The sequence below is a fragment of the Callithrix jacchus genome, chromosome 11, assembly GCF_049354715.1.
Source record: "Callithrix jacchus isolate 240 chromosome 11, calJac240_pri, whole genome shotgun sequence".
NCBI classification, from domain to species: Eukaryota; Metazoa; Chordata; class Mammalia; order Primates; family Cebidae; genus Callithrix; species Callithrix jacchus.
Window position 1 is genome coordinate 2,720,251 of NC_133512.1, and position 27,449 is coordinate 2,747,699.

At 45.1% G+C, this 27,449-nt stretch overlaps 2 protein-coding genes and 1 long non-coding RNA gene across 15 annotated transcripts in view; 2 read left to right on the forward strand and 1 right to left on the reverse strand.

Moving 5' to 3' along the window:
- The window catches only part of BBS9 (Bardet-Biedl syndrome 9), a 749,186-nt gene that overhangs the window by 696,811 nt on the left and 24,926 nt on the right, over nucleotides 1-27,449 (forward strand). The window lies entirely within an intron of this gene.
- On the forward strand, nucleotides 434-18,313 carry LOC144578310 (uncharacterized). Its single transcript, XM_078342193.1, has 2 exons — nucleotides 434-5,103; nucleotides 6,706-18,313. The coding sequence occupies exon 2, from the start codon at nucleotides 16,535-16,537 to the stop codon at nucleotides 18,311-18,313; it is 1,779 nt and encodes a 592-aa protein (XP_078198319.1). The 5' UTR covers nucleotides 434-5,103; nucleotides 6,706-16,534.
- LOC118143592 (uncharacterized) lies at nucleotides 10,633-26,815 on the reverse strand. Of its 12 annotated transcripts, none has more exons than XR_004727763.3 (5): nucleotides 26,673-26,815; nucleotides 19,033-19,228; nucleotides 12,195-12,318; nucleotides 11,469-11,564; nucleotides 10,633-10,767 (listed from the first exon to the last, which is right to left on the reverse strand). It is a non-coding gene; the product is annotated as an uncharacterized LOC118143592 (long non-coding RNA). The 12 variants fall into 12 exon arrangements; XR_004727762.3 differs by having other exon boundaries at nucleotides 12,150-12,318; XR_013523808.1 differs by lacking the exons at nucleotides 10,633-10,767; nucleotides 11,469-11,564; nucleotides 12,195-12,318 and adding exons at nucleotides 14,185-15,365; nucleotides 24,164-24,284; nucleotides 25,545-25,736 and having other exon boundaries at nucleotides 18,521-19,228.

Below are 27,449 nucleotides of genomic sequence, written 5' to 3' on the forward strand. Positions count from 1 at the left end.
ATAACATATTTCAGAGTGGCTGCAAAGTTCTAGGAACAATGCCAGATACTTTTGACATAAATCATCCCCTTTAGTCTTGGCACAAGACTGGGATGGCGAATTTGATGATCTCCACTTTCAAGTGAGGCCCAGGTGAGGCACCTAAGAGCTCATCACCGGTCAGCAGGAGAGCCAGGATCCTTTTTTCTCTGCCTCCCTTTGAAGGGTCAGTCTCCTTTTATTCTTTCTAGATATTATTAGCCTTCACACTAATGAAGACTGGCCACTTGACCCAATCCATTCTCTCCTCGAAGCCAGCTGGATCGGAATTGAGATTTTCGGGAAGACGTGGCACAGCAGAACTTGTGTTTCAGACAATGGTCTTAAATAAAGATGAGCTGGGCTTGGCGCCACACCTACGCCGGCCTTCCCCAGCCAAAGCAGAAAGAGGGTTGCGTAACCTTCAGGCAGTGCAGGGTTTCAGAGCAGCTGGTTCTGTTTCCTCACCTTGCAAACAATCACCAAGAGTTAGGGGAATCTTACCGGGGCCGTCGGCTTCTGCTTTCTCAGCCTGACTGCATCCCCGAGCAGCTGACGGCGCTTCCAACTGCCCTTCTTCCTGCAGAGCCTTGGGAAGCCTGGACAAGTGACGTGATCGTCCTGGCTCCAACAGTCTTGGAGGTGGTCTTTGAGTTTTGGTTCCCAAGCACCCAGGTGTTTTAACATCGAATGCTTTCTCCTGTGGGATTTCAGCCGGGTTGGAACTTCTCTGGCTAAGTGTGAGTTAAGTGAACTCTGTTTTGGAGATTGGGTCACTGAATTGTCCTTTCTGGCGTCTTCTGCCTGTTGCTTTGCTTTGGAACAGAAACTGCACTGCATCTGCCTGCGGAGAACTCAGCCGGTGTCAGCGGCGTCTTCTTGGATCCATCAGCGCTCGCTGACAAACAAGGAAACCGGATCCATGTTGGACACGCACTCTTCTCAGTTGTGTACTCTGTCTCTCTCTAATCCCTCTGGTATTGACAAATGGAGCCCCGGGACGCCGTGGCTGCGACAGCTCCCGCAGACAGCATGTATTAGCATCCGCGTTATCGTCCTGGCCCTGACAGCCTGCGCACTGGAGGGAGGATTAAGCGATTAGTAGTGTGTATGTTACAACCATCTTTTTATTCCTTGGGACTTTTCAGTTTTGCTCACTTCGTAAAGATGTAAAAGAGGGCTGTGAGTGAAAACAGATGCATTTATGCACTTCTCTGGGTCTGATGGGCAGCATATGTCACAGACATTTGGACGCAGCCGATACGTTGTCAGATTTCTTCATGAACACAGCAAATCATATTGCCTTTGTCAAGAATATTGGTTTAAGGGCTGGCTTCAAGGTATATTAATAAAAAAAAAGATCTGTTTGCGTCTCTCGTGTATTATATTTGATGAGCCGGCCTGTGTAGGTGTGTAGGTTGTATAATCATTTAATAAACGTTGTTCCCTGGAAATTTACTAAAGGGGAGATGTCAGGGGGTTTTGATCCTGAGATGTTTTTAAGTGATAGTTAAAAATAATCATTTTAAATGGCATTTATTCCTGATTTGGTCAGATTCTCTAAAATATTCCTCCATAAGAAGTGGTCCAAAGAAATGTCAGTCATCTCTCACAGTCATTTTTATGAGTCATATTATTTTATAGATTTCTAGAGTGGAAAAGCCTGTCACGGTCATTATCAATTAGAACCTTTAGTCTTTATCATTTTTATACTGTAAGGTGTTGACTTCATGTTTCACATTTTAATTCCTCTTCACTCATTCAACAAGCTTTTTATGGGGCATCTACGATGTGGAAGTGGCAGAAATCCAGAAAAATTTTAAAAATATTCTTTGCTCCCCAAAAGTCCATATTCTAGTTGAGAGAAGATATTACTACTATATTAATTGTCGAGATGTTACAAGAGAGTTCATACCTGAGTGCCAGGTGGGATGCAGCAACAGTCTGCCCAGTGGATTCAGTGCAGGGATGAATCTGTTGTGGTGAAGAGGGTAGACAGGGCTGTATAGAGGAGGGGAGATTAAGACGGCCCTTGAAGGAAGGTCATACAAGATGGGTAGAGGAAGCAATTCATAGTTCATGCAAGGGGTCCAGAGTTACACTGGAAAGTGAGATCAGGCGGGCAGACCTTGAATCACCCCATTTTGGGAGTTTCTACTCAGAGCCCTCTTTTACATATTTAGCGAGTGAGCAAAACTGAAGAGTTCCAAGACATAAAAAGACGGTTGTAACATACACACCACGAATCACTTAATTTTACCCTGCAGGAATAGGGAGCCCCTAAAGCTTTTGGAGAAGAGAGATGAATGAGAACGCCCGTTTAGAAAGGATGCCAGTTTGATCGGAGTTCATAGGATACACTGGTGGGTGGAATGAGGCAGGTGGCATGGAGACCGGGCAGGTGACCTCTGCAGTGATTCAGGGGTGAGGTTAGGATTGTTGGTCCCCTTCCTCTTTGCCTGAAAAACGGTTAAGCACTTTACATGTTTTTAACCTTTACAGAAGCTCTGTGAAGTGAGAGTTCGCATTAGTCCCATTTTCAGCTGAGGAAACTGAGGCTTGCAGGAGTCGAATAACTTGACCAATGTCACACTGTAGGAAGAGGGAGAGCTGGGATTTAAACTTACACTTCAAACTTTTTTTTTTTTTTTTTTTTTGAGACAGAGTCACTCCATCTCCCAGGCTGGAGTGCAGGGGCGCGATCTTGGCTCACTGCAAACTCTGTCTCCTGGATTCAAGCAATTCTTCCACCTCCGCCTCCTGAGAAGCTGGGACTACAGGCGCATACCACCATACTTGGCTAATTTTTTGTAATTTTAGTAGAGACAGGGTTTCACTGTGTTAGCTAGAATGGTCTCGATCTCCTGACCTCGTGATCCACCTGCCTCAGTCTCCCAAAGTGCTGGGATTACAGGTATGAGCCAGCACACCTGGCTTACTTCAAACTCTTAATGCCCAAGTATGCCTTACTATTTGATTACTGAGGGGACAGGATGATGGGGAGCGGGGAGGAGAAGAAGGAACGTTTTAAAAATACCGGAAATGTAACCTTTCAAAATAAATTTATTATGATGATTTTCTTGGCCCAAGTCAAATAACTAGTTTAAAATAGAGATGAATAAATTATATTTTCAAAAAGGAAAAAAGAATATGGGTTAACAGTGAAGTTCATCCAAAATGTCCTGTCTTAAAATAGACGTGAATTTTAGAAATGCAGCCTGTGCTGTTGATCTTAATGCTCTTATTTACGTGTTCTTGTACACAGAGAGCTGCATAAGGTGAGTCTGCCTGTGTGCACGTGTGTGTCACTGTCCCCCAGGGTCTCCAACAAACGCAACCTTGATTCAAGCTGGAGGGGAAAATGGCTGTCGTTTCGACTTTTAAAAAATTATCTGTTTGTTTCCCTTTCTCTGTCGATAACTCCTAGTTGTAATGCTGAAATCTTATAAATACGGCACAGTTAACTTGCAAAAGGAGCTCAGTGTTCTCGGGGCAGTCCAAGTTGAACAACACATAATTTGGCACAATTTGGCGGGCCTGAGTTTAAGACAAATACAAGACTGAGAAGGCATAGAGGCTTTATTATTTCTAAGTGAGTTCATGTAGTGTACACGGGTTGAGCTGATCAGAACTCCCACCTGACCCTCCCTCTGCCCCATCCAAGGCGTTTATTCCTGGTGCTTTCATAAGAGTCGCGTTACAGCACAACGTTTCTCCTTCCCAAATAGACGTGTTGTTGTTTCGAGTTAACATCTGTGCTGACCGTGGAATAGTGAATGAATGCCATCTTCTTCTGCCCTGATGGTGTCCCTGAGGCTTTCGAAGCAGAGTGACCAGGCACAGCTCGACTTTTCTGCAGTATCAGAAAAGGGGTGGAGGAGCGGACGGCTTCGCTGCCTAGTCCAGTGCTCAACATGACATTGACACACAGAAGAAAAGGATATAAATGTAGAATTGCTTGAATTCTTGAGAAAAAGACAAAAGGAAACTGACGTGTCAAGTATCTATGTACCAGACACTGTATTGTATCGCTTGGTGGCCATATACTGTGTTCCAGATTTTGCCTAACAGAATTATAATTCCCTTTCGTTTTCAGAAATGTCCTGGTTTGCATAACAAATTATATTTTACCCTATATACACTCTGAATAAGGATCCTTTAGGCCAAATCTTATTATTTCCATTGTTCATGTCTGGAAGCTGGTCTCTGAGAGGTTGACTAGCTCAGAGCCACACGAGAATCTGGCAACAGAGATTTTTATTTTGCTTTGTCATGGTAACACCCAAAGAGTGTTTAATCTATACCAAAAGAATAGTACTCACCTAATAACAGGACAAAGTAATTGATTTTTGAAGCTATTTGCAAGGGAAGCATGTTTCTTTAGTGTTTCCCAATGGTGGGGAGCTGGATTTGCCCTGTGCTTCCAGATGCTATAACTCACTTTGTCCCCTTGTGAGACCAGGGGTGAAATGTGGAGAAACAGATGAAGAACCAGTGGTCACAGTGGAGGTTGTGATATGAGCTCACGGATTACAGGAAAGGTAACAGATCTATACTAGAAACAGACACAGAACTGCTCCTGGATACTATAAAGTTGATGACTGAGTCAACCCGCATGGCAGAGCCAAGGATGGTAGTAGAATTTATAGTGTCATGCTTTTGCACTACGTTCTGTCAGAAAGTAATAAGGTGTTTTATTCAGTGTGTGTTTGATATTAACCAATCACAGATGACTGAGGTGCTTTCAGACATTTTGAGTAAACTTACACCACAGGAAATAGGACAGATAATAAGTAACCCAATACAGCGGATCTGAAAACCTTGATTCTGCCTCTGTGTCTCAGATTTACTAGACGTGTAACATGGCTCAAAGTAGAGCCTTCTGGAATTGTTTCCTCATCTTAAAAAAAATCTGACATTAGATTATAACGGGTCCCCACTAATCTTTGTAAATAAAGTTTTATTAGAACACAGCCATCCCCATTTGTTTGCATATTGTCTGTTTCCATTTTAGAGCTACAACATGAGTGAGACTTTACAACCCACCAAGCATGGACCATTTACATAGAGCCGTTTACAGAACAGGTCAGCTGACCCCTGGATTAAGTGATCTCTGAGGATACTGTCACATTTTGTACGTGTCTAACTCCAGGAAAGAGTGAGAAGGGGGAGAAGGTGTAATCAGAGTTATAAATCTGAGTTAAAAACCCAGAGCCCATCTTGCAAGCCACTCACAAGTGGACTGTCTTATCAGTGAAAGATTGCAGCACCTCCCTACTGGCCAGGAGGACTTTTTTGCATGTAACATGGGCTGGAGGACATAGCTCTGTGCAGGTGTCAGACCCTAAGACCCTTGTTCAACAGAGCGGTCACTGCAAACCAGCCAGGAAAGTTTCTGTTTGCCCCTGATGCCTTTGAATTCATAAAGCTCACGCCTTAAGTAGACAGACATGGGAACTTGAGGCCTCCAGCTAGAGTGTAAAGCTTCTTGGGAGAGAAGCAGGACTGCGAGGACAGGAAAAGCATGCTGAAAAGAACTTAATCATGGCAAGCGAAGCCAAAGCTAATAAACAGTGCTGGGCTCTCATGCCCCGGACAGTGGGCGAAGATGGCTATGGTTGCGATTGCAGTAAATCACACTAATCCCAATGCCAAGAGCCACTTCGAATGATGGAGTGGAGCGGCCTGCAATGGCGACCAGGAGGCTCTGAGTTGCTGCCCCAGCCGGGTGGGGCCTCCTCAGCCCTCGCGGGCGAGCTCTGGGTCCTGTCTTAGGGGCCCAACTCTGCCTTCACAGGAGACTTGCAGAACTGGCAGATCTCAGTTTGGTTTGGAGATTTGCTGTGTGTGTCTTGGCAAGAGGCGACCCTCCTCCCTCCACGGAGCGCCCCGGATTAATGGCGAAAGTCACACCTACTGGCGGGACCAACCCAGGCTCGGAGCAGGCTTTCCGCCGTTGATTCATGAGTCCTCTTGACTCACAGCCTCATTCCGTTTTGTTGGTTGTCTGAGGATCCTGCCCTAACCTCCAAACTCCGCGATATGAAAAACACCCCGATAGTGGGCCCGCTTTCCTTCCCAGCGTGGGGCACGTGCTCTGTCGTGGGGAAACCCTGGGGGAGATAAGGCGACAGGTTGTTTTGCGTGGCAGTGAATCCCAGGGCGAAAGGCAAAATCAGCCTTAACTCACAGAACCTTGACCTGTGTGCTTTCTTTCTTAAGTTGCCTTGAACTTCTGCTCAAAATATTGGGAAATTGTTGAAATGAGGTCTTAGGAACTCAAACCCAAATGGAGACTTGGATTTGTTCCTTTTACCCCAATGAATTGAAGTGAGAGTTGCCACAACCTGGATGTGTTTGCTTCTCCTCCATGGTCAATCTTTTTGGGAGCAAGGTTGGATAAGGAAATATATGACTATATGTTTGTTTACTTATGTATTTTTTGCCCTTTCTCTGAACCCACATTGTGCCAAAATGTTCTATATTCTTCTACTTGATAGAAGGGCGGAGATATTTATTTCACCCCAATTTCTGTTGGGAATCTAAAGAAAATAAAAATGTTTCCTGTACATATTTAAAATGGGTTAATCTACCTTGGGACGTGGCAATTACTCTCAGCTACATATAAAGCATTTATTTATACCATTGGTGGACATTGAGTAATGTGAATTTTCTTCATTTCTGAAGGCTATAATCCCCAAACCAAAGGAATAGTGTGCAGTATCTGTTGAATTTTCTTAGTCCTTCCATTACAACGATGCTAAAAACCAGAAGAAATAGGAATGAAAAATGAACTGAATTTCAGGTAAAGTAAACAGTAAGTTCCCACTATGTAAAAGGGCATGCGAAATGGAACGCCAGGCACATGACTCTGCCTCTGTGTGTCTGTGTGTGTATGTGGGGGGGTGGGGGTGAGAAGAGTGCGGAACCTGACTGGGGAACCAGGCCTGGAGTACGGATGCAGGAGAGAGGGTTCCGGAGTTCATGAGTGTCGGAATGGGAATGATTACATGCCTGCTAGAGCTCTTTCGTGGCTTGTGCTTGCTGGTCTGTATAAGGGCAATAGCTATCCCCTATGAGTTTTTAGGCAGAAATCTGACCTGGTTCTGCTTTGTCTCTGTAGTGCTGTAGGAAAAACTGAACGTTGGCATACACGAACGGGGAAAAAATGGACTTGCATGCTGGGTCTCTGAGAAGACAGGGGCAATGAAATCCACTTAGGCCAACCCTTCCCCACCACCTCTTACCTGTTTTGGCCAAGAATACTAGGCACTGAAAGGTACTCCAGGTTCCCAAATGAATACTTGCCTGATAGGTTGCTTGATTATCCTATAGTCTGGGCAATATTCCTTATTTCTGTAGCAACTTCATTCAACTGAAATTTCCACTTTGTGGGTCACCTTAAAGCAAAGATCTCTAAAACGTTAAAACCACCCACTAAAGTTAATTATTTTCCAAGTGACCTAGACCTCAAAGAAAGAGACTTGTTTTCATCTCACCTTCTCACCCTCCATGAGTAGTAGCTGGATATGGACTATGGGAATTCCCATGGAATCACTGCTCTGAAAGGAGAATCTAGCTGGAGCTGTGACCTTGGCATTGAATTCATTTCAAAATCGACACTCCAGGGGAACTTTCCACATGCCCCACCTCCAAGGCACAGTGCACACTTCTAAAAGTCTCAAAGACATTATTTATAACAGTGTCTGACAAATGGTGGCACTGCACCAAAACGTGTAGTGTGGATTTTCCTCTTGTTGGCTGTATTTGCAATTTTGAGCCTCCCAGGCACATGGCAAAGTCTTACTTTCTATGTGAGCCAAGAAATTTCATCAAGCTGATACTGCCTGACGGGATGGAGAATTGAGGACCTTGTTTACACAAGTAGGTGGTCGATACATATTTATTCAATAAAATATTTTTGCTTTTAAATAGAAATTGAGTTTATAGGGAGGTGGTGTTTTAAGAGAAGCAAAGTGACTTGCAGAGAGTTCTACTGTCTTTAGTTAGCTCTTTAAACATAAGCAGTATATTATCAAGTTGACATTTTTAAAAAAGAGAGTACCCGATATTGGCAAGGCGTTGGGATCAGGCATACTGCTTCCTACATCGCCAGCATGAGTGCACATTGTTAAGGGCTTTTGAGTAAAAGTATTTGTGTATGTAATAAAGTAATACCCCTTTTAATAATTTATCTTGAGGATGTAATCAGTGATATTGATAGAATTATATCTACAAGGATTTTTAAAACATCACTCTAAAAATGCAAAAACGGAAATAATAAAATGTCCAATAGAAGGGAGTAGTTAAGTAAGTTGTCACATAGATATTCTGCAAACATAAGAACAATTTTTGAAGACTACTGAGTGTCGTAAAAAGGATTGTATCCCAATATGATGTCAGGGAAATAAAAAGCAGGGAATGAGGGTAGAATTAATGGAATAGTTTTAGTAAATAACATCTGTAGGAAAAGGATCAGGAGCACATAATTACCAGTGTTTGCCGGTTCATGTCTGGCTGGTAAGATCCTAGAAATTCTGCTTTTTACTCATTGTGTTTCCAACCGCAAACGTATAACTTTAAATTTACATTTATAATTAACTCATAATTTAAAAATTTCTAAATGTTATTTTTGTTTGAAGAACTAAGAAATTTATTAAAGGATATAAACAAAAGTAACATGTATTTAACCAGGCCCTGTTTCATCCATGAAAGCTGAGATTTCTTATAAGAAATACATATGATAAAAGGATGAAACAGAATTTAAAAGTCAGGATTGAAGAAAATATAAATTTGAATGCAATATCAAGACTAGAAGGTAAAAATAGAATCCAGACCCAGAGGTCGCCAAGGCCTCCCTAATTGCATTAATTGAGCCATAAGTTGGATGATGGTTCCTAGTGGCTGAAGCAAAGAGGGAAAGCCCCTCAGCAGTGGGTATGATTTTGACTGTGTCTGAGTAGTAAACATTTCCTTAGGGGAAGCAAAGTTTTTCAGCCCCTAGCTTGAGAGGCATTAATGTGGAACTTTGCCTGTGAGTTGAGGTGAACAGATTCCTTGGCAATTTCCCTACTGCAGAAGCTCCTCTAAGACTGTTTTTGTAGCACCAATCAACGAAAGTCAATGTTAGGTCTTAAAACATGATTTGGTGAGTAACTGTATGAGGCCTGTCCTACTTTGGGTTCTTCCTAAAACAGAGCCCAAGACAAGGACTTGTGTAATCACTTCCCCTTGAGAGTAGGGCGGCGTAGTGACTTCTTTTTAACCAACAGAATATGGCGCAGATGATGGGATAGCAATGCCATGATTATAGTCCGAGAAATCGCTAACTTTCATCTTGTTGGCAGACTCTATCCCTTGCTGGTTTTGATGAAATAAGTGGCCATGTTGGGATACACACATGGCAAGGAACTGAGGGCAGACTCCAATCTAAAAACAGCCAGAAACTGAGGACCAGAGTCCAGCAGCTCAAAGGAACTGAATCTTGCTAACAACCTTGTAAGTAAGCTTGGAAGTAGATCCTTCCCCAGATGAGCTTTCAGATGAGACCCAGCCCTAGCTCATAAATTGACTGTAGCTTCATGAGAAACTGTAAACCAGAGGACCTGGCTAAGCCATGTCTGAATTCCTGATCCACAGAAACTATGAGATAATAAGTATGTATTGTTTTAAGTCAACAATTTTGTAGTAATTTGTTATGCAGAAATAGTTAACTAAATGCAATCACATTCCTAAGATGCTGGGACTTGCCTGACTAAATGCAGAACACACACTATCAGTCACTTTCCTGCTCGCTCTGAATTTACATTTACCTCCTTTAGGAAGTTTTTCTTAACTACCCGAGATATAATGAACTCGGTTTGTGTCCTTTATCACCGTTAATGTCTTATTTAAGCACTTTCCATATTGAATTGTAATTTTCTGTTTACTTATCTCTCATTAGACAGTGAACACTTCAGGGACAGGGACTGATTCAATCTCTGTAACGCTGGTACCTAGCCCAGACCTGACACTCAGGTTCTTTGGAAATATTTATTGAGTTAGTGAATAATCAATTGCTTTGTGAGCCAATGTAAACACATCAACAATTCAATTCTAAAGATATTTATTGATGTCTGTGATATGGCAGCTGCTGGGTCAGGTGCCAGGGATTCGAACTTAAACAAATCAGTATTTCCTACTTTAAAGTTGCCAGAGCCCCGAAGAGGAGACAGGCACGCAAAAACCTGACAACACAGAACAGTAAGCAATATCAGAGAGGTGTGAGGTTGAACCACATAACATGGCTATTCGTGTAGGTAAGAAACAACCGAACAAGGATAATGTCCTATGATTCAACCTATTGAAGATTCTGCTGTCAGAACACAAGGTAGAATAGTTAGTGAATCTGATATGGTCTTGAGCTATAAGGGTTTTAATTCTAAGGCTTGTAAAAATGACAAAGACACTGAAATCCTTAGCAGATGGTAGAGGATAACCTGGACAGATAAGCCAGAGCCGGTAATCCAGGCACGGGTTGGCTGGGTCATTTCCCACAGGCTGCAAGCACAGTGCCAGCTGGGGCTGCAGTCCTCCTGAGGTTTCACTGGGGCAGGATGCACTTCCAAGCCTACCCACATGGCTGTTGGCAGGATTCAGTTCTCACAGGCTGTTGGACTGAGGACCTCTGTTCCTTGATGGCTTTTGGATGAAGGCCACCCCCGTCTTTGCCATGTGGGTCTCTCCATAGGGCAGCTCACATCATGGCAGCTGAATTCCATTAGAGAAACAAGTGAGAAAACAGACGGGAAGTCACAGTCCTTTATGACCTAATTTTGGCAATAACATCTTGTCACCTTTGCAGTGTTCTATTTGTTAAGTTTTGAAGCATGTCAAGTCACATGGAATGTAGGTCCAGCCACAGACAAGGGGAGGGCATTTCACGGGGGCATGGATATCACATTTGGGTATTATTGGAAGCCATCTCAGACATTCCCTGCCACAGCAAGCAATGTCCACACTCAGGGACTTTTGTCTTCATGGTGAGAATCTCCTGTTCCCTGAGTTTTGCTAGTCTCCTGCTAGACCATAGGAAATGTTCTGGTAAGCAGGGAAGGGGACAGGACAGAAGGATTACAGTCAGAAGAACAATCACGGATTAATACCCAGTTGTGGCTCAGAGTTATATCATGACAGAAGGGAAAGAAACTCCAAGGAGCATTAAGTCAGTACCCCTTCTGCCTTCCCAACCCATTTACAGATGAGGGAAGGAAAAGCCCTGGATGTCCTAATGAAGTCAGCACTTTTGTAATCATAAGACAGCAGTGAATTAGGATGCGGTTTCTGTCATGTGAACTGTGTCATGATGCGCACCATTGAGTTATGCTTCTCAAGGGGCTCAGGTCTGACTATTCCTGGGCGCACATGCTCAGCTCTGGGCCCCCAGTTTTAAAAGACACTCTGGGAATTACCTGAAGAGATCCAGCCAGCATTTAGAGAAGCCTGGACTCCACATAGGAAGAGGAGCAGTGAGAAGGAGTGAGGTCTCTTACATGTGGAAGAAGAGGCTACAAGGGAATATGGAAACCATTCTGATCAGTCTGGGAACAAGTGGACTTTCTCCGTCTAGCTCCAGGGGACAGAACTTGGGAGAGAGCAGAAGCTGTCGGGGCAGTGGGGGCTGATTTCAAGGCCTCTCTCATTGGAGGTGTGTGAACTGAGTGAGGGCTATGTCGAGTGATGTTGGTGCTTTCTTCATTATGTAAGAGAACCCTAACTCTAGCGAGCTTCAGCAGAAATGCCTCCCACAAATGAACCGAGGGAGAACAGAGACACTGGGAACGGCCTCAGTATTGCCCACTCGTTTCTCTTCTCTGACCCTGTGTACAAACCAGCTTTGTTATGAGGTGAGATTCAGGAATATCGACAGATATGGACCCACATGTTAATAGTCTTATGGTCATGTAGGAAAGCTGTCTCTAAGCTTCTGTCCAAAAATCCAAAATTTAACTAAATGTCTGCCATATGCAAGACACAGGCCAAGACATTGAGGATGCTTCAGTGAGCAAAACAAACATCCGTGTCCACGGGGAAGTGACAGTCTCGAGGAATTGGCCTAGGGAGATTTGGATACCCAGCCCATCTTCAGGTACCTCTCCAATCCATGCTTTGCACCCTGGAAGCCTCTGGCCTTGTACCTGCCTCTCTTCGCTCAAAAACCTGCGTGGCTGTACTTTCCTAGAGCGTCTCATTCAAAATCCCGAATATGGTAGTCAGGGCCTCTGCAACTGGGCTCCTCCACTTTCTCTATCATGCACTTGTCTAAAAATAGAAAGGAAAAGGGGGTCTTTGTGGCTCCCCAGGCATGTGCTGCACCTTTGTACCTCTATTCTTTATCAGCTTGTTCTTTTAGCCTAGACGCTCCTGGAAAGTTTACCTTTCTCTTAAGCTCTATCTCAAATACTCATTAAGACACTCCTCTATTAAGCCTTTCCCAATTTCTCTGCGTCTTCTGTCATTCTTTTCCTCCCCTTCCCTGTCTGTACACAGTTTATTTCCCCTGCCAAGCTCTGACTCATTTTGTGTGTTCTGTAATACATAGTGGGGCTAGGCTCATCATGTCCCTGCCATTGCTCATGCCGTTCTCTGAGCAGCGTCAGCCCTTCTCTTCCGTTCCTGGGCTCATCGTGTCCCTGCCATTGCTCATGCCGTTCTCTGAGCAGCGTCAGCCCTTCTCTTCTGTTCCTGGGCTCATGATGTCCCTACCATTGCTCATGCCGTTCTCTGAGCAGCGTCAGCCCTTCTCTTTGGTTCCTACTTGCAGAAAGGCAGCTCCACCTTCGCCTTCCATTTCCTCATGCTCCTCCTCCCCATGCAGCATTCAGTCCTCTACAGGTGAAATTATATATCTGAGCACATCTTCCTTTGTCACTGAATGTTCTGAGTACAACTAATCTTCCTGTCGATTATAAGCTATTTGAGGGTAGGAGCCTCCTCTTTTCATTAAAAAAAAAACTCCGAAGTGTGAAGCCCAGTTCTTTGCACATGTCACTCAGTTAATGAAATGCGTATTGGCTTGACTGCAATTAGGTTGAATGTAAAATCCCTAAGACCTGTGCTTTCTGTGGGTCGTGGGTCCAATGTGAATACTTAGAGAGTATTGAATCACACTGACATAATACAGATAATTTTGTTTGTTTTAAAAATGTATTTTCTTTTTTTTTATTAAGACAGAGTCTCACTCTTGCCCAGGCTGCAGTGCAGTGGCACGATCTCGGCTCACTGCAACCTCCTTCTCCCAGGTTCAAGACGTTCTCATGCCTCAGCCTTCTGAGTGGCTGGAACTACAGGTGTGTGTCACCAGGCCTGGCTAAGTTTTGTATTTTTAGTAGAGACAAGGTTTTGCCGTGTTGGCCAGGCTGGTCTCAAACTTCTGGCCTCAAGTGATCTGCCTCCCTCAGCCTCCCAAAGTGCTGGGATTACGGGGATTGCGCCCAGCCTGGAAATGTGTTTTCATGTGTAAAGAGTTCATATGCAACAAAGATCATTTGCCTTGTGCTGTTTTTGCTGAAGGTCTAGCTAGCTGATGCAACAGGAAGGTGAGGGCACAGCACAGGTGCTGGCTTTGTGAGAGATGACTGAGGAGCTGAGGGAAGCATGAAACTGAGACTATGCCGAGATGTCCTTGATCCTGTGACTGAGTTCGGAGCCTTTCCTCTGACTCTTTCAGTCAAGCAATATGGTCTATGAAAGGCTGTTAGACTGGCCAAGCTTTCTGGGTGGCCCTGAGCTAAAGCAGTGAGTGAGCCTCCCATCCATTCATCCTGCAAATAGTTATTGAACTCAGGGTCAACCACTGTGCTAGATCCTGGGGGTGCAGTGGTGTTATGGGTTGAATTGTGTCTCCCTTAAAAATATATGTTGGAGTTTTAGGCCCTAGTCCCTCAGAATGTGACTGTATTTGGAGATGGGGTTCCCTACAGAGAGAATTTAAATAACCAAAAGTGTCTATTCCAGGGAGTCTTACACTGGCAGACAAGTGTGAGGCAGATTTAATCTGGGTATTTTTTGTTTCTTTCTCTTGCGATTCCCTACCTAGTTCTCAAGTAATTGCCTGACAGGCAAAGGGGCTGTAATGCCTCCTTTATGTGGGCCTGACCTTTCTTTAAAAAACTGATCATGCAAGTATTAACTTTAAGACCTTTAACATTTAAAGCAAAATAAAAGTTATTCAGGATTTTCACATTCGGAAGGAGGAATAATTGTGTGAAGAAGCTGAACCTGGAGGTGAAGTCAGCAGTTGGCAACCCAAGAGTATATTGTCCTCCTCCCCGGGGACAGTACTCGGCACCCACATGTTGCAGAGCAGAAGCCATTCTTTTAGGTTTCAGAAGCCATCTTGGTTATCTAGTTGAAAAATCACAGTGTTGAGAGCTGATTCAGTTGGCATATGAGTCATCTTATATTCAGCCTTTTAAAACTCAACACCCGAAATCTTGGATGCTCAAATTTCAGCTGGATTGACCTTCAGAATCTGGGAAACGTGTCAGCTGGTGTTAGCAAGCCAAAAGGCTCACTTTCATTGTGGTTTCCTGCATGGTCCTCAGAATGGGCAGAGCTTAGAGGCACAGACGGCCTCTGCCGTGCGGGCCTGGGTCATTGAGATCTGATCTGTCGCTTACAGTGAGTTGTCTAGACGTAGGTGTCATTCTGGATTGCCTCCAAGGTCATGCAGAGCAAGGGCGGCCAAGCAGGAACAAACCAGACACCCTCATTCTGAGGCCGGAAGAGCTCAGCCTGACCTGCGAGGTGGGCGGGGAAGCCCCGACTCCCAGTCTTTTGCTTTTCTACACCCAGAACCTTCTGCTCTGCCAAGTTTGCCTGACTTTGCTGCTTTATTTCCGTCCACAGCAGTAACAGCCATCCTTTCCCCTCGTAACCTTCTGTTTGTGGGTTCTCACCAACCTTGAAGGCCTGGAACCTTGTCTATGTTTGAACTCATTTTTACACATTCTGGTTCAGATTATCTGAGTGACTCCCTGATGCAAAACCTATATCACACTGAGAAACGTTTCTATTTTGAGGGGCCAAATGAGGTACCCCATTATTTATTCTAGCCAACCCTGTCCTGTGTGACCTCTGATGATTAAGGGTCATGAGTCTCCAGTCTAGGAAGGGAAGCACAAGTTCTCCCTGGGATCCAGGCAGCACAGGTTTGAAAATAGCCTGGTGGGTGGGTGAAGGAAGGCCATGGACTCTTGTACGTTGTTGATGTGCTTGAAGATGATGGTGTCAGACTTCTGGTGTTTACAACGAGGTCTTGAGCCTTATTGATGCATTTGGAACAGCAACAAAGGACAGCGTGAAACCTGAAATTAGAAGTGTTGGCCGGGTGTGGTGGCGCACACCTGTAATCCCAGCACTTTGGGAGGCCGAGATGGGAGGTTCAGCTGAGGTCAGGAGTTTGAGACCAGCCTGGCCAACATGGTGAAACCCCGTCTCTACTAAAAATACAAAAATTAACTGGTTGTGGTGGCACATGCCTATAATCCCAGCTTCTCAGGAGGCTGAGGCAGGAGAATAGCTTGAACCCAGAAGGTGGAGGTTGCAATGAGCCAAGATTGCACCACTGCACTCCAGCCTGGGTGACAGAGCAAAACTCCATCTCAAAACAAAAAAAAAGTGTTGGCCAGTTGTGGTGGCTCTCACCTATAATCCAGCACTCTGAAGTCAGCCTGGCCAACATGGTGAAACCCCATCTCTATTAAAAATGCAAAAATACAAAACATTTCCCAGCTTCTCAGGAGGCTGAAGCAGGAGAGTAGCTTGAACCTGGGAGACAGGTTGCAGTGAGTTGAGATCATGCCATTGCACTCCAGCCTGGGCAACAAGAGCGAAACTCAGTCTCAAAACGAAAAGAAAAAAGAAGAGAAAAAGTATTGCTTGGAAAGGAATGATTTCACATACTGAGGGTCTGTTCTGTAGTCTCTTCACTATAAATCTCTACTTGAATTGATGTGCTCTTTCTCATTCTGTCTTCCTGTCTTACACATACATGCACACACACACACACACACACACATACATGCGCGGCCAGGATTAAGGTAAGTTGAGTAAGACACTTGCTCTGGGCACAAAATTTAAGGAGATGCCAAAAAAAAAAAAAAAAAAAACCACAGTAATCAAAGTAAGTAATATTTTAATGCAATCTTTAAAAAATCAACATTAATGTTAAAAACCCACGATGCACAGAATATCATAACTTTAAACAGAGGCAGGATCTGATTTTTCCTTTGCTTTAATACCGTTCGTTGGTCACGGCCTGATACTGTAACTGATCCTGCCTTTATTTAAAATGCTGATGTTTTGTTTATTATGGATTTTCATGTTGATTATGATTTTGAAGATATCACATTAAAATGATGAAGGCAAAAATGATCTCTCTTGATTCCTGTGGCTTCTGGAGGCCCCTTCTGTTCTGAATGCCTCACTGGCCACCCCAGTCCTGGCCCTGCAGATACAGGAGTCAGTCAGACACATGCAGATACAGGAGTCAGTCAGACACATGCAGATACAGGAGTCAGTCACATGCAGATACAGGAGTCAGTCAGACACATGCAGATACAGGAGTCAGTCAGACACATGCAGATACAGGAGTCAGTCAGACACATGCAGATACAGGAGTCAGTCACATGCAGATACAGGAGTCAGTCAGACACATGCAGATACAGGAGTCAGTCACATGCAGATACAGGAGTTGGACACATGCAGATACAGGAGTCAGTCAGACACATGCAGATACAGGAGTCAGTCAGACACATGCAGATACAGGAGTCGGACACATGCAGATACAGGAGTTGGACACATGCAGATACAGGAGTCAGTCAGACACATGCAGATACAGGAGTCGGACACGTGCAGATACAGGAGTCAGTCAGACACATGCAGATACAGGAGTCAGACACATGCAGATACAGGAGTCGGACACATGCAGATACAGGAGTCGGACACGTGCAGATACAGGAGTCAGTCAGACACGTGCAGATACAGGAGTCGGACACATGCAGATACAGGAGTCGGACACGTGCAGATACAGGAGTCAGTCAGACACGTGCAGATACAGGAGTCAGACACATGCAGATACAGGAGTCGGACACATGCAGATACAGGAGTCAGTCGGACATATGCAGATACAGGAGTCAGTCAGACACATGCAGATACAGGAGTCAGACACATGCAGATACAGGAGTCAGACACATGCAGATACAGGAGTCGGACACGTGCAGATACAGGAGTCAGTCAGACACATGCAGATACAGGAGTCAGACACATGCAGATACAGGAGTCGGACACATGCAGATACAGGAGTCGGACACGTGCAGATACAGGAGTCAGTCAGACACATGCAGATACAGGAGTCAGACACATGCAGATACAGGAGTCGGACACATGCAGATACAGGAGTCGGACACATGCAGATACAGGAGTCAGTCAGACACATGCAGATACAGGAGTCAGTCACATGCAGATACAGGAGTCAGACACATGCAGATACAGGAGTCGGACACATGCAGATACAGGAGTCAGACACGTGCAGATACAGGAGTCAGACACATGCAGATACAGGAGTCGGACACATGCAGATACAGGAGTCAGTCGGACACATGCAGATACAGGAGTCAGTCACATGCAGATACAGGAGTCAGACACATGCAGATACAGGAGTCGGACACATGCAGATACAGGAGTCAGACACGTGCAGATACAGGAGTCAGACACATGCAGATACAGGAGTCGGACACATGCAGATACAGGAGTCAGTCGGACACATGCAGATATAGGAGTCAGTCGGACACATGCAGATACAGGAGTCAGTCAGACACATGCAGATACAGGAGTCAGTCAGACACATGCAGATACAGGGGTCGGACACATGCAGATACAGGAGTCGGACACGTGCAGATACAGGAGTCAGTCAGACACATGCAGATACAGGAGTCAGTCAGACACATGCAGATACAGGAGTCAGTCGGACACATGCAGATACAGGAGTCAGTCAGACACATGCAGATACAGGAGTCAGTCACATGCAGATACAGGAGTCAGTCGGACACATGCAGATACAGGAGTCAGTCGGACACATGCAGATATAGGAGTCAGTCAGACACATGCAGATACAGGAGTCGGACACATGCAGATACAGGAGTCAGTCAGACACATATGGACAGGCACAGGTAGACACACACACCCACCCTCTCTACAGTTCACAGAAATGTATTTTCTTAGTGTAAACCATTATGCTAAAATGCCAAAATAATGATATTCTATCTTCTTCTCATGCCTGATGAGAGCTGCTTTGCATCGTAGTTCTCTCATGAGAGTTACTTTGACAGGGAATACGCATTATATCGCTTCTTTACCCCGATGGCGTCTTACCAGCTTATATACAAATTGTGCTTTTGGCTCTCAGGAAGGGATATCTGTTGATGTAAACATTTTTTAAGCCCTTCAATCCCAAACTCACCTTGTAGATGTTTCTACAGTAGAGGTCCCCTGGGGCCTCAGACCTAACAGGTCCCCAAACAAATTCAACATCTCCACTGTCCCAATCCTCCAGCATATTTACATCTTTCGCCATTCACACAGTTAACCCAATCAGAAAACTGGGACCCTCATCAGCCCTTCCTGCTCCCTTTCCTTCATTAAGCCCTTTCCAATCTGCTTTTGTAGGAGCTTTTGATTTCTCCATCCGCTGTCACTGCCGGTTCAGGGGTTTTCTCTCTGCTCTTTTCCAAATGGGCTAGAGCCTTTTTACCCCACCCCTCCAGACCACCCATTGCAGTGCAGCTGAGGGACATCTTGACAAGCCGAGCTGAAGTGCCTGCTGGGTGGGTTGACTCCCTGTGCATGGTTGTCGGAGGGCTGCTGGGGTGTGTACTTGGACTGAATGTCTTTATGTGTCTGGCACTGGTTTAGTGCAGGGAACACACAGATGGCTCAGCTGACTTCATCCCCCACTGCCTTCCTCTATGCCACCTGCTGCAGCTGTGCGACATGCAGCATCGTCCTTTCTCGTCAGTGGTTCTCCTGGTGTTAGCCGCTCTCCACGTGGTACTCCATGGTTGAAATGTGTTTAGCTTTACTGCTGCTGAAGCTGGCCCATTTCCACGAGAACCTGTTTAGTTTGGTACGATTACAGGTTAACTTAGTTTTCAGAGAGTAGGAAGAAGACCTAGTAGGAAGAAAAGAGAAAAGGAGAGTGTTAGAAATGTGCCATGCAGAGGGATTTATCAAGGCTAGGACTAGATCTGGGATTTTCTCAGAGGCGACAGGAGACACCCATTCCAGAAGTCCCTAGACCTGAGAACAGAGTTGGAATGGGTGGAAGTTGAAGTCTAATTCTTCACATCAGGAAGCTGGAGATTTGCTAACCAAAGGGTGTCCCACATGAGGATAAAAGCCAGAATATGGGATCAGAAATTCAGAAACTGAGGGGATGAAAGAAACTGGTAGGAGACCAAGAGCGGCCTGAGAAAAGCACTAAGTGATTGCCCAGGTGGGATGTGGGAGGTGGTGTTAGCCAGCAGCTTGTTCCTGTCTGGGACAGGGTGCAGGTCAGCTATGTCCAAGGTCTGGGGATAGGATGTCTCAGATGTGTTGGGTCTGACCCCGTAAGGGCCCACGGGGTAGAGGGCTGGAAGGAGGGTGTGCAGTTGGGTCAGGCTGCAGATCTACCACCTATGTCCTTAGAACATCAGTTTTCTGAGACTCTTCTGTGAACCCGTCTTAAAACCACTATTGATAAAATATTATTGCCTGCTAAAAGGGCTCAGTAGCTTCTCAGGGAAAAAAGAGAGAATCTAAATGACTTGGTGTTGGCTCATTATGTGAATTCCCTAGAGGTGGATGGAAGAGAAACCGGGAACAGCAGTAATGCTGCTTTTCAGCACGTTTTGTTATTCTATAGACCAAGAACCAGATCTTATCTCCCCAAACGTATCTATGTATGTAGATACATACATACATACACACGTGTCTGTCGTATGTATTTCTACGTTTTGGATTAGTCACGGTAGATGGAGGAGGACGCAGTGTGGATTCTTAGCACCACGTTTAAACACCAGAGTTGTTTCCCTTCCATCTATCATTTTCAAAGCTTTGCTAAGTGCATGTCAGTGATCCACCGACGTCAGTCAGAACAGGCAAGGGTTTCACAGCTGGACTAGATAGACTGGGCACAGAGTGGCTGTGGACCTGAACTTCACCCTCCTTGGAGGTGGGGGAAGGAGCCTGGAGCCCTTGTCCCTCTGCACTAAGAAGCCTTAACCATTCATATGGACATGGGCAGCCATTTTGCCCTGGAGGAAATTGGGTCTCCATTCTCCTTGCATGGTTGGGAAGCTTCCTTAGGGGCTTCCAGGGAGTCATTTGGCAGGGGGCGAGGACCTGGTGAGGGATAAGGGAAGTGGCAGGACCTGCAGCCATACACTTAATGCTCTGTGAGAGGAGAGACTGTCCGTCTGGCTCAAAGTTACATCCTAGGGCCTAGCACAGCCCTTGGCACATAGTAGGTGCTCGGCAAATGCTTGTTGAATAAATGAGTGGGAACCGTTTATCAGCTTTGTGAACCCAGGCATATTTAATTACGTGAGGCTCAGTCTAATCACAGACAAGACAGGCGCATCAACACCTGCCCTAGCTTGATTACAGACTGTTGTCAGAAATTACTTTTTACCATGTACAAATGTAAGTCATTATAATTAGACTTCCTCTATAAAAGAAGCACACGGCTTTATGAAAACCATAAAAATGAAGCAGATGTCAGAGGGAAAAATTGTTCAAGACAGGATGATAAATCCTTGATTAGCCAGAGTTCTCAGAGGATGAGGTGTTCTAGCTAACTGAACTTCTGTTTAAGTACGAAGTAAACAGAAAGTCCTTTGTTTCAGTGCAGTTACCCTCCAATTCCTTGTGCTAAGAGAACAAACTGATCATAGCACCCCATTAACAGTGAAGGCTGCTGCTACATCTTTTGGCCATTGTTCTTGGCACCATTCCTTCTACGCCGTAAAAATCACTGACTGAGGACCAAGCGGAGACATGTTTCTGCCATCCTGTGGGCAGGCTTGGGCATAATCCCTTACGAGTATGAGAAACACAAGTGTTGAGGAAGATGGGGCCAGGCAGCAGAATCACCTGACTGTGAAGTCGCTCTTACACGATATTAGGGCAGTTCAGTACTCAAAGTCCAAAGAGCATCATTGCCATTCTGTTTTGGTTTTTAGTCAGCAAACATTTATTAGATACTATTTGTGAGGCATTGGTCTGGGTTCTGGGTTTATAGCTATGAAAATGGGCCGGGTGCGGTGGCTCACACCTGTAATCTCAGCAGTCTGGGAGGCCGAGGTGGGTGGATCACCCGAGGTCAGGAGTTAGAGACCAGCCTGGCCAACATGGTAAAAACCCCGTCTCTATTAAAAATACAAAAATTAGCTGGGTGTGGTGATGCATGCCTGTAATCCCAGCTACTCAGGAGGCTGAGGCAGGAGAATCACTTAAACCCAGGAGGCAGAGGTTGCAGTGAGCCAAGATCGTGCCACTGCACTCCAGCCTGGGCGACAGAGCGAGACTCTCTCAAAAAATGACAAAACAAAACAAAACAAAAACCAGAGAATGAGGTGGTCCCTGCACTTTACAAATCAGCAAAATGCAAGGGAGATTTTTTCCTTGTCTTATTGCTCTGAGATCTAAGAGACATTTTTTTTTCTTATTGCGCTGTGGTTAGTGAGATGTTGGGGCTGATCACAGGATGCCAGATAAGCACGGAAGCGTGTTCAGCTGGCCTCCTGGCAGGGAAGAGGTGACAAACCTGTCAGGTGTGGCCCACCTCTTAGGAGATAATGATACTCAGGTGGGCTAGGGTGTGGTGTTGGGTGACTGGCTAGATTTAGAGCCAGTTGCCCTGGGTTCTGGAGAAGGACTGTAAGCCCAGGAGTTAGTAGACTCAGGGTCAGGGAAGCCAAGGTGCACTCAGTAATCTCTAGATGAGGCTGGGGGCATGCTGATCAATCTGGCCAGACACGACACGTGGTGCCTGGGCCATCAGATACCAGCACCCTCAACTCCACTTAACATCATGTTTATTCATTCAGTCATTCCTTCAGTAACTTAAAACTTTAACTGTCTGCTCCCTCATCTGCGATTTGGGGCTGATAATGTAATAAACGTATACTGCGCCTGGCACATAGTTGGTACGTAATGAGTGGTAGCTGGAGACCTAACCTTTTCAACCTTTTAATTTTAAACTGTTTTTCTTCTTCTCTTCTTGAAGCTTTCATTCTTCACCTTCTTATGCTCCAAGGGAGATGTTCTGTTGTCTTATAGCCAGAATCTTTTTTTTTGCAGTACCACTATGTGGTACAATTTCTCTTTCTCATGTATCAGAAACCAGAGGGTAAGGAGGAGGAGGTGAGAGAACAATTGTGAGATTTGCCTGGTGACATGCTTTTGATAAGAATATGGAAGCTGAACTTAATTTCCATCTTAGAAATGATGTAAATGCCTGAATCTAGTATATTCTTAGTGAATTTCCTTCATTAGAAAAAGTATTTCAAAAGGATTCCCCAAATTGAAAAGAAGAAAAGTTTGCAAATGTATTTTTTAAAATCGTATTGACACCATGCTAGCTTTGGAGTGAAGGGGACACTTCCATTCTTATGGGAGAGTCTAGGGGACATTTTCTGTTTCTTGGCTTTCATATCCAAAGCCCCAATCTGCCTGCTGGCACCCCAGTCTTCCTTTGTGGAAATGCCCTTTCATGTGTGGGTTGACATGAGAGCAACTCCCAGACTTTGCCTCACATTGTTGGACCTGGGTGTCCAGATTCTTCCTCCCTACTGCTCATTGTCATGTTCAGTGGCCAAGCATGTGACCTAAAGGCCAAGAGTATCATCTTAGAGCCAGGCTCATGACTAAGGCCCATCAATCAAAAACCACTTCTGGGACTTTGACTCTTCCACAAATAAGACAATGGGAAGGAAGCACTGAGTGGGGTTCATTGCTGCTTGCTCGGAGTGCCAGGTCCATGGGGGTCCCATCCACATGACTCTCACTTCTGGCCCTCGGTGCTCCTTCAGTTCCTGCCATTGCCCAAACCCAGTCCTTCAGCACCCCTTCGATCCCATGAGCTGTCTTGATTCCTTTCTAATTTCTTTCTTTTCTGATAAATTTAGTAAGAATTGAACTACGGTAGCATCACTGTTTAAGTGCTACATTAGTGATAAGGAATGATCAGGTGGAGGGGTTAATCCTTTATCTTTCTTTCGAATATGTCTTAAAACAACTGTTCTTCAGCCCTCCTGGGGTGCATCAGCTCAGTGATTTGGCTGAAGAAGGTGAAGAAGTTCATCCTGTTTTAGGGTGTGAGTCAGTGAGTGCTGCTTAGGGAGAACTCAGGATCCCAGAGCCTTCTCTATCTTATCTCTTTCCTGAAGTTCTCTGCCTCTAAAAAGATAAAGGTTTCAGGCCATTAGTGTGGATCTTTGCATTGCCTATTGACTTTTTAATTATTTCTTTTATCTTTGTCTGAAGAAGCTCTAAATAGAGCTTATTTAAGTACATACTTTAAAATAAGTGTAAAGTGCCAAGACACTGAGGTTTACAAAATGACCATCACTCATGTGACCCAAGCTGGTCTACAGATGGAGGTTATTATGAACATGCATTTGTGTTGAGTGAATCAGCCCACTGCAGAAGAGAGCGTAGGAGGAGGTCGCGGCAGAGGCGGAAATGTTGGTCAGTGTTTCTCTTTAATGGTGCTTGGCTGCCTCCCACTCCTAACCTTGTCACCCTTGGGTGGTGTTTCTGAGAATAAAATATAGCAATGTGTAAGTGAGACCATGATGGGCTGGGTCTCAAATACAATTTTTCTGAGGTCTTTTTAGGTAAACAAAAGTTCTGGAATCAGAAGGAAAAAAATAATAATCAGGGTAAAGGACTTCCACATAAATAAATTCAACAGGATATTATTGATGCCGAACTCTGGGCCAGACACTCTGCCAAGCCCAGAGGGTATGGAGATGAAGAATGACCAGTTCTTGTCCTCAGGAGCGTAGAATCTGCTGTAACTTGCAAGTGTGGGTGAAGTTGATCTATGCTACATAATCACCTCAGACCAGAGGAGACGCAGGGCTGGAGGTGGCTCACACAGAAGCACTGGTAGTTCTGCCACCCCAGGCCTGGCATGCCTTCAATTCTGTCCGCAATGGATTGTCCACCACCCATAGAACCTGTAGGATCAGTCAACAGATTTGTGAGTAAAACAGACAAGAAGACAGAGTGAGAAAATAAATGCAGAGCAGAAAAGAGCCAGCTCTTAAGTAGGGAAAAATGAAAAGCAGAATCAAAGGTCAAAGATTCCAAAATGTCTGATCTCTGGACTGCTGCCATCTTGGTGACTTTTTTTTAAAAAAAAATCATCTATTACAAAATAAAAAGAATAAAGACAATGTAGTCTTTTACATCATAAAACACCTTTGGTAACCTTACACTGACATACGTACATCAGTCTAAAGTCACCAAAGCTCTTCTGTAAGAAGACCTCTAGTCATTTGGGCATTTGGTTTAGGAATGTCTTCTTCCTCATTTGAAACACGCGCTATTTCATGATAGCAAGGCACGCAGCTGGTGAAATCACAAAGTTGGCAACTCCACGAGAACCCCCACAATGCATTGTGCAAGTCTGCAAACTCTGCAAGTCGGGAACCACTGATTAAATGAGAAGTTGGGGCACAGTTCCTGCCACCTGAGGTGCTTCTGCTCTTCTGAAGACTGAGGCATTTTCTCAGGATGGAAGAAACAACCCTGGATTCTTCAAGTAGAAAATGAAGAGGAACTGGCAGGTGCGATTCTGAAACCAACTTCCTTCGCAGCCTGCAAGTGCGATCCATTCAGCCCATCAGAGATTCTAACTTCAGGGGACGCCAGCCTGTGGTCAAAGGGTCAGACTAGAGTTGCTGCCTCAGAGTGGAGGCGCGGAGGAAAGGAATGAGTGAGTCAAGATGCCTCATTCCTTCCCACTGGAATTAGAAGGAACTCCTGTCTTCCTCAGCAACCTCCCCCACCATCCAGCTACAGGAAAGACTAGGGAACTGCTGCAACAGCCGGTGGGAAGAGCTGCCTTAACTGCCTGAAATGGAGTTAATATTAATTCTCATCTCAGGTAAGGAACCCTCAGTCAGTGAGCTCTCACCTCAACACTTCTTCCTGGAGGCTGCAGAGGCAAAGAGAGCTTTCCTTGGGTCACTGACGGGGGCCCTGAAGAAATACTGTTGGCCCGAGGGAGCAGATTCATGGACCACCTCTCGCTGCACCAGAGAGGACTCATGCTGCCTTCTTCTTTTATCATAACCATAGGTTAAAAGCACCACACTGCCTTTCTCCACCAGAGAAAACTGTTGTACTAGGGTTGCCTTATTTATATCAATCAGTGCTACGGACTGATCATGTCTCTCTGCCCTCCCTTCCAATTCGTACATTGAGGTCCTTACCTCTGGTGTGACTCTATTTAGAGATAGGGCCTTTCCATAAATGGCCCTACTAATCCTGTGGAAGTCTCTGCCTCCTTCTCTCTGCCATGTGAGGATACAGTGAGAAGGCTACCATCTATAAGCCAGGGAGACAGCCCTCCCCAGAAACGGAATCAGCTGGCACCTTGATCTTGGTCTTCCCAGCCGCCAGATCTGTGAGAAACCAATTTTGGTTGTTTCAGGCACCCAGGCTCTGGTGTTTTGTTACAGCAGCCCAAGCAGAATAATGCAATCAATGATTATCACGTGAATTGATATTTATTCTTTGGGAAAAAAAACCTCACCCTGAGGAAGTGATTGAAGTCTCTCTAGGGGCTGCATTTACCATTCAGAAGGAGAAGGGCACTCTTCACATTTTTGCCTCTTTGCTAGGTATGATGCTAGTCATTTTACATGCACTAGAGATAGGAAGCTGTGGGTCAGAGGGGTTATGGAACTTGCCCAAGGTCACAGAGCCGGTAATGGAAGGTTCTGACCTTCCAGGTTTGCGGGGTACGGAAGCCAGGCTCTCCCTGTTTGCCCTGCCTCTTGCACCATCTGAGCCTGCATCTGACTGAGCTCTTCTCACCTTTCTTGTCTAAGCTCCTGCTTTTACTGTAGAGATTGCTATCTCCTAATAAACTCGTGAAGGTTCTTTTGAAGGTTCACTAAGATCCATTGTTTATGTGATCCCAATTTTACAAGAGTAAAGAAAAACCAAAAGAAAATAAGTATTAAATAAAGCGTATGGTGCCTTAAAAACGCTGGTAGCAGATGGCAATTGTGGTTATTTCTCAATAGTACAATAACTCATTTTACTTTGTGTTTTTTTTTTACCTTTTTTGACACTGTTATTTTACACTCTGGACTTCTGTGATCATAAAAACCATTCTCCATAATGAAAAGCAAGATGCCCTGTCCCTGTCCTGCGGTGTTTGTGTACCACGCCACAGCACAGGAGGGTTGGATGGCTCCTCGTCTGAGAGCCTGAGTACCAAGGTCAGGGTGCCAGAGACCCACAGAAGAGAATGGCAGGAGCTGGCCCCAGAAAGTCCCATGACAGAGGGGTGGGGGCAAGGAGGAGTTGCTGTTACTGGTTCAGTTCCAAACCTGATTGGGAAAACATGACAATGGTGACCATCGGGAGCCTCAGTGACTGGAGATCAGGTGGGAGGTGATCTGTGGTCAGGGCAGCTGTGCCTGTGATTCCAGCTCAGACAGCACCTTCTTGGGTGCCCCCACCTTTTCTCTGTGCTGAGACATGGGAGAAAGAACCACACCTCCTTGTGACCTCCAGATGACTCAGTGACTTAAGTGCTGTGGTCACCATGACAATTCCACATCATGGAATGTCCTGCAGAAGCCAGCCGGGCTCTGTGCAGGTTGCCTCTATCAGATAGCAAAGGAGTGAAAGGCAAGTTCCCTGTTTGTGCTCGAGAGAGTGTGTGGCCAAGATGGGTGAAATTCTCCATGATTTTCTTGGCAACAATTAGCTGTTTTTCCCCTCTTAGATCTTCTGAAGTGTCACTTTTGGCAAAGGTGCATGAGAGAAATATTATATGTTGAGGAAAAGGAAACAGGAGGGTTCCTACTGCCCCTGGGTTTATAATGAAAAGCTGTGAACAGTCGGGAGCTAGGGTTTCTTTAAAGAAAGCCTGGTGAATGAAAGCTTCTTTGAAGTCCTAGAATATTCTGGACAGGATCTTGCTAATTAGGAAGTGAAAGGCCTATTGTGTTTTCTCCTGGGAAATTTTGGAGGCAGGCTGTGACCTGAGAAAGGACGGTACTTCTAGAAGCAATCACAGCCTTACCAAGTCAAGGCACTCTCGTCAGTTACTTGCTGATGTTGGAGGAGCGTTGTGAGGGAATGACATGTTTTGTGAAGAG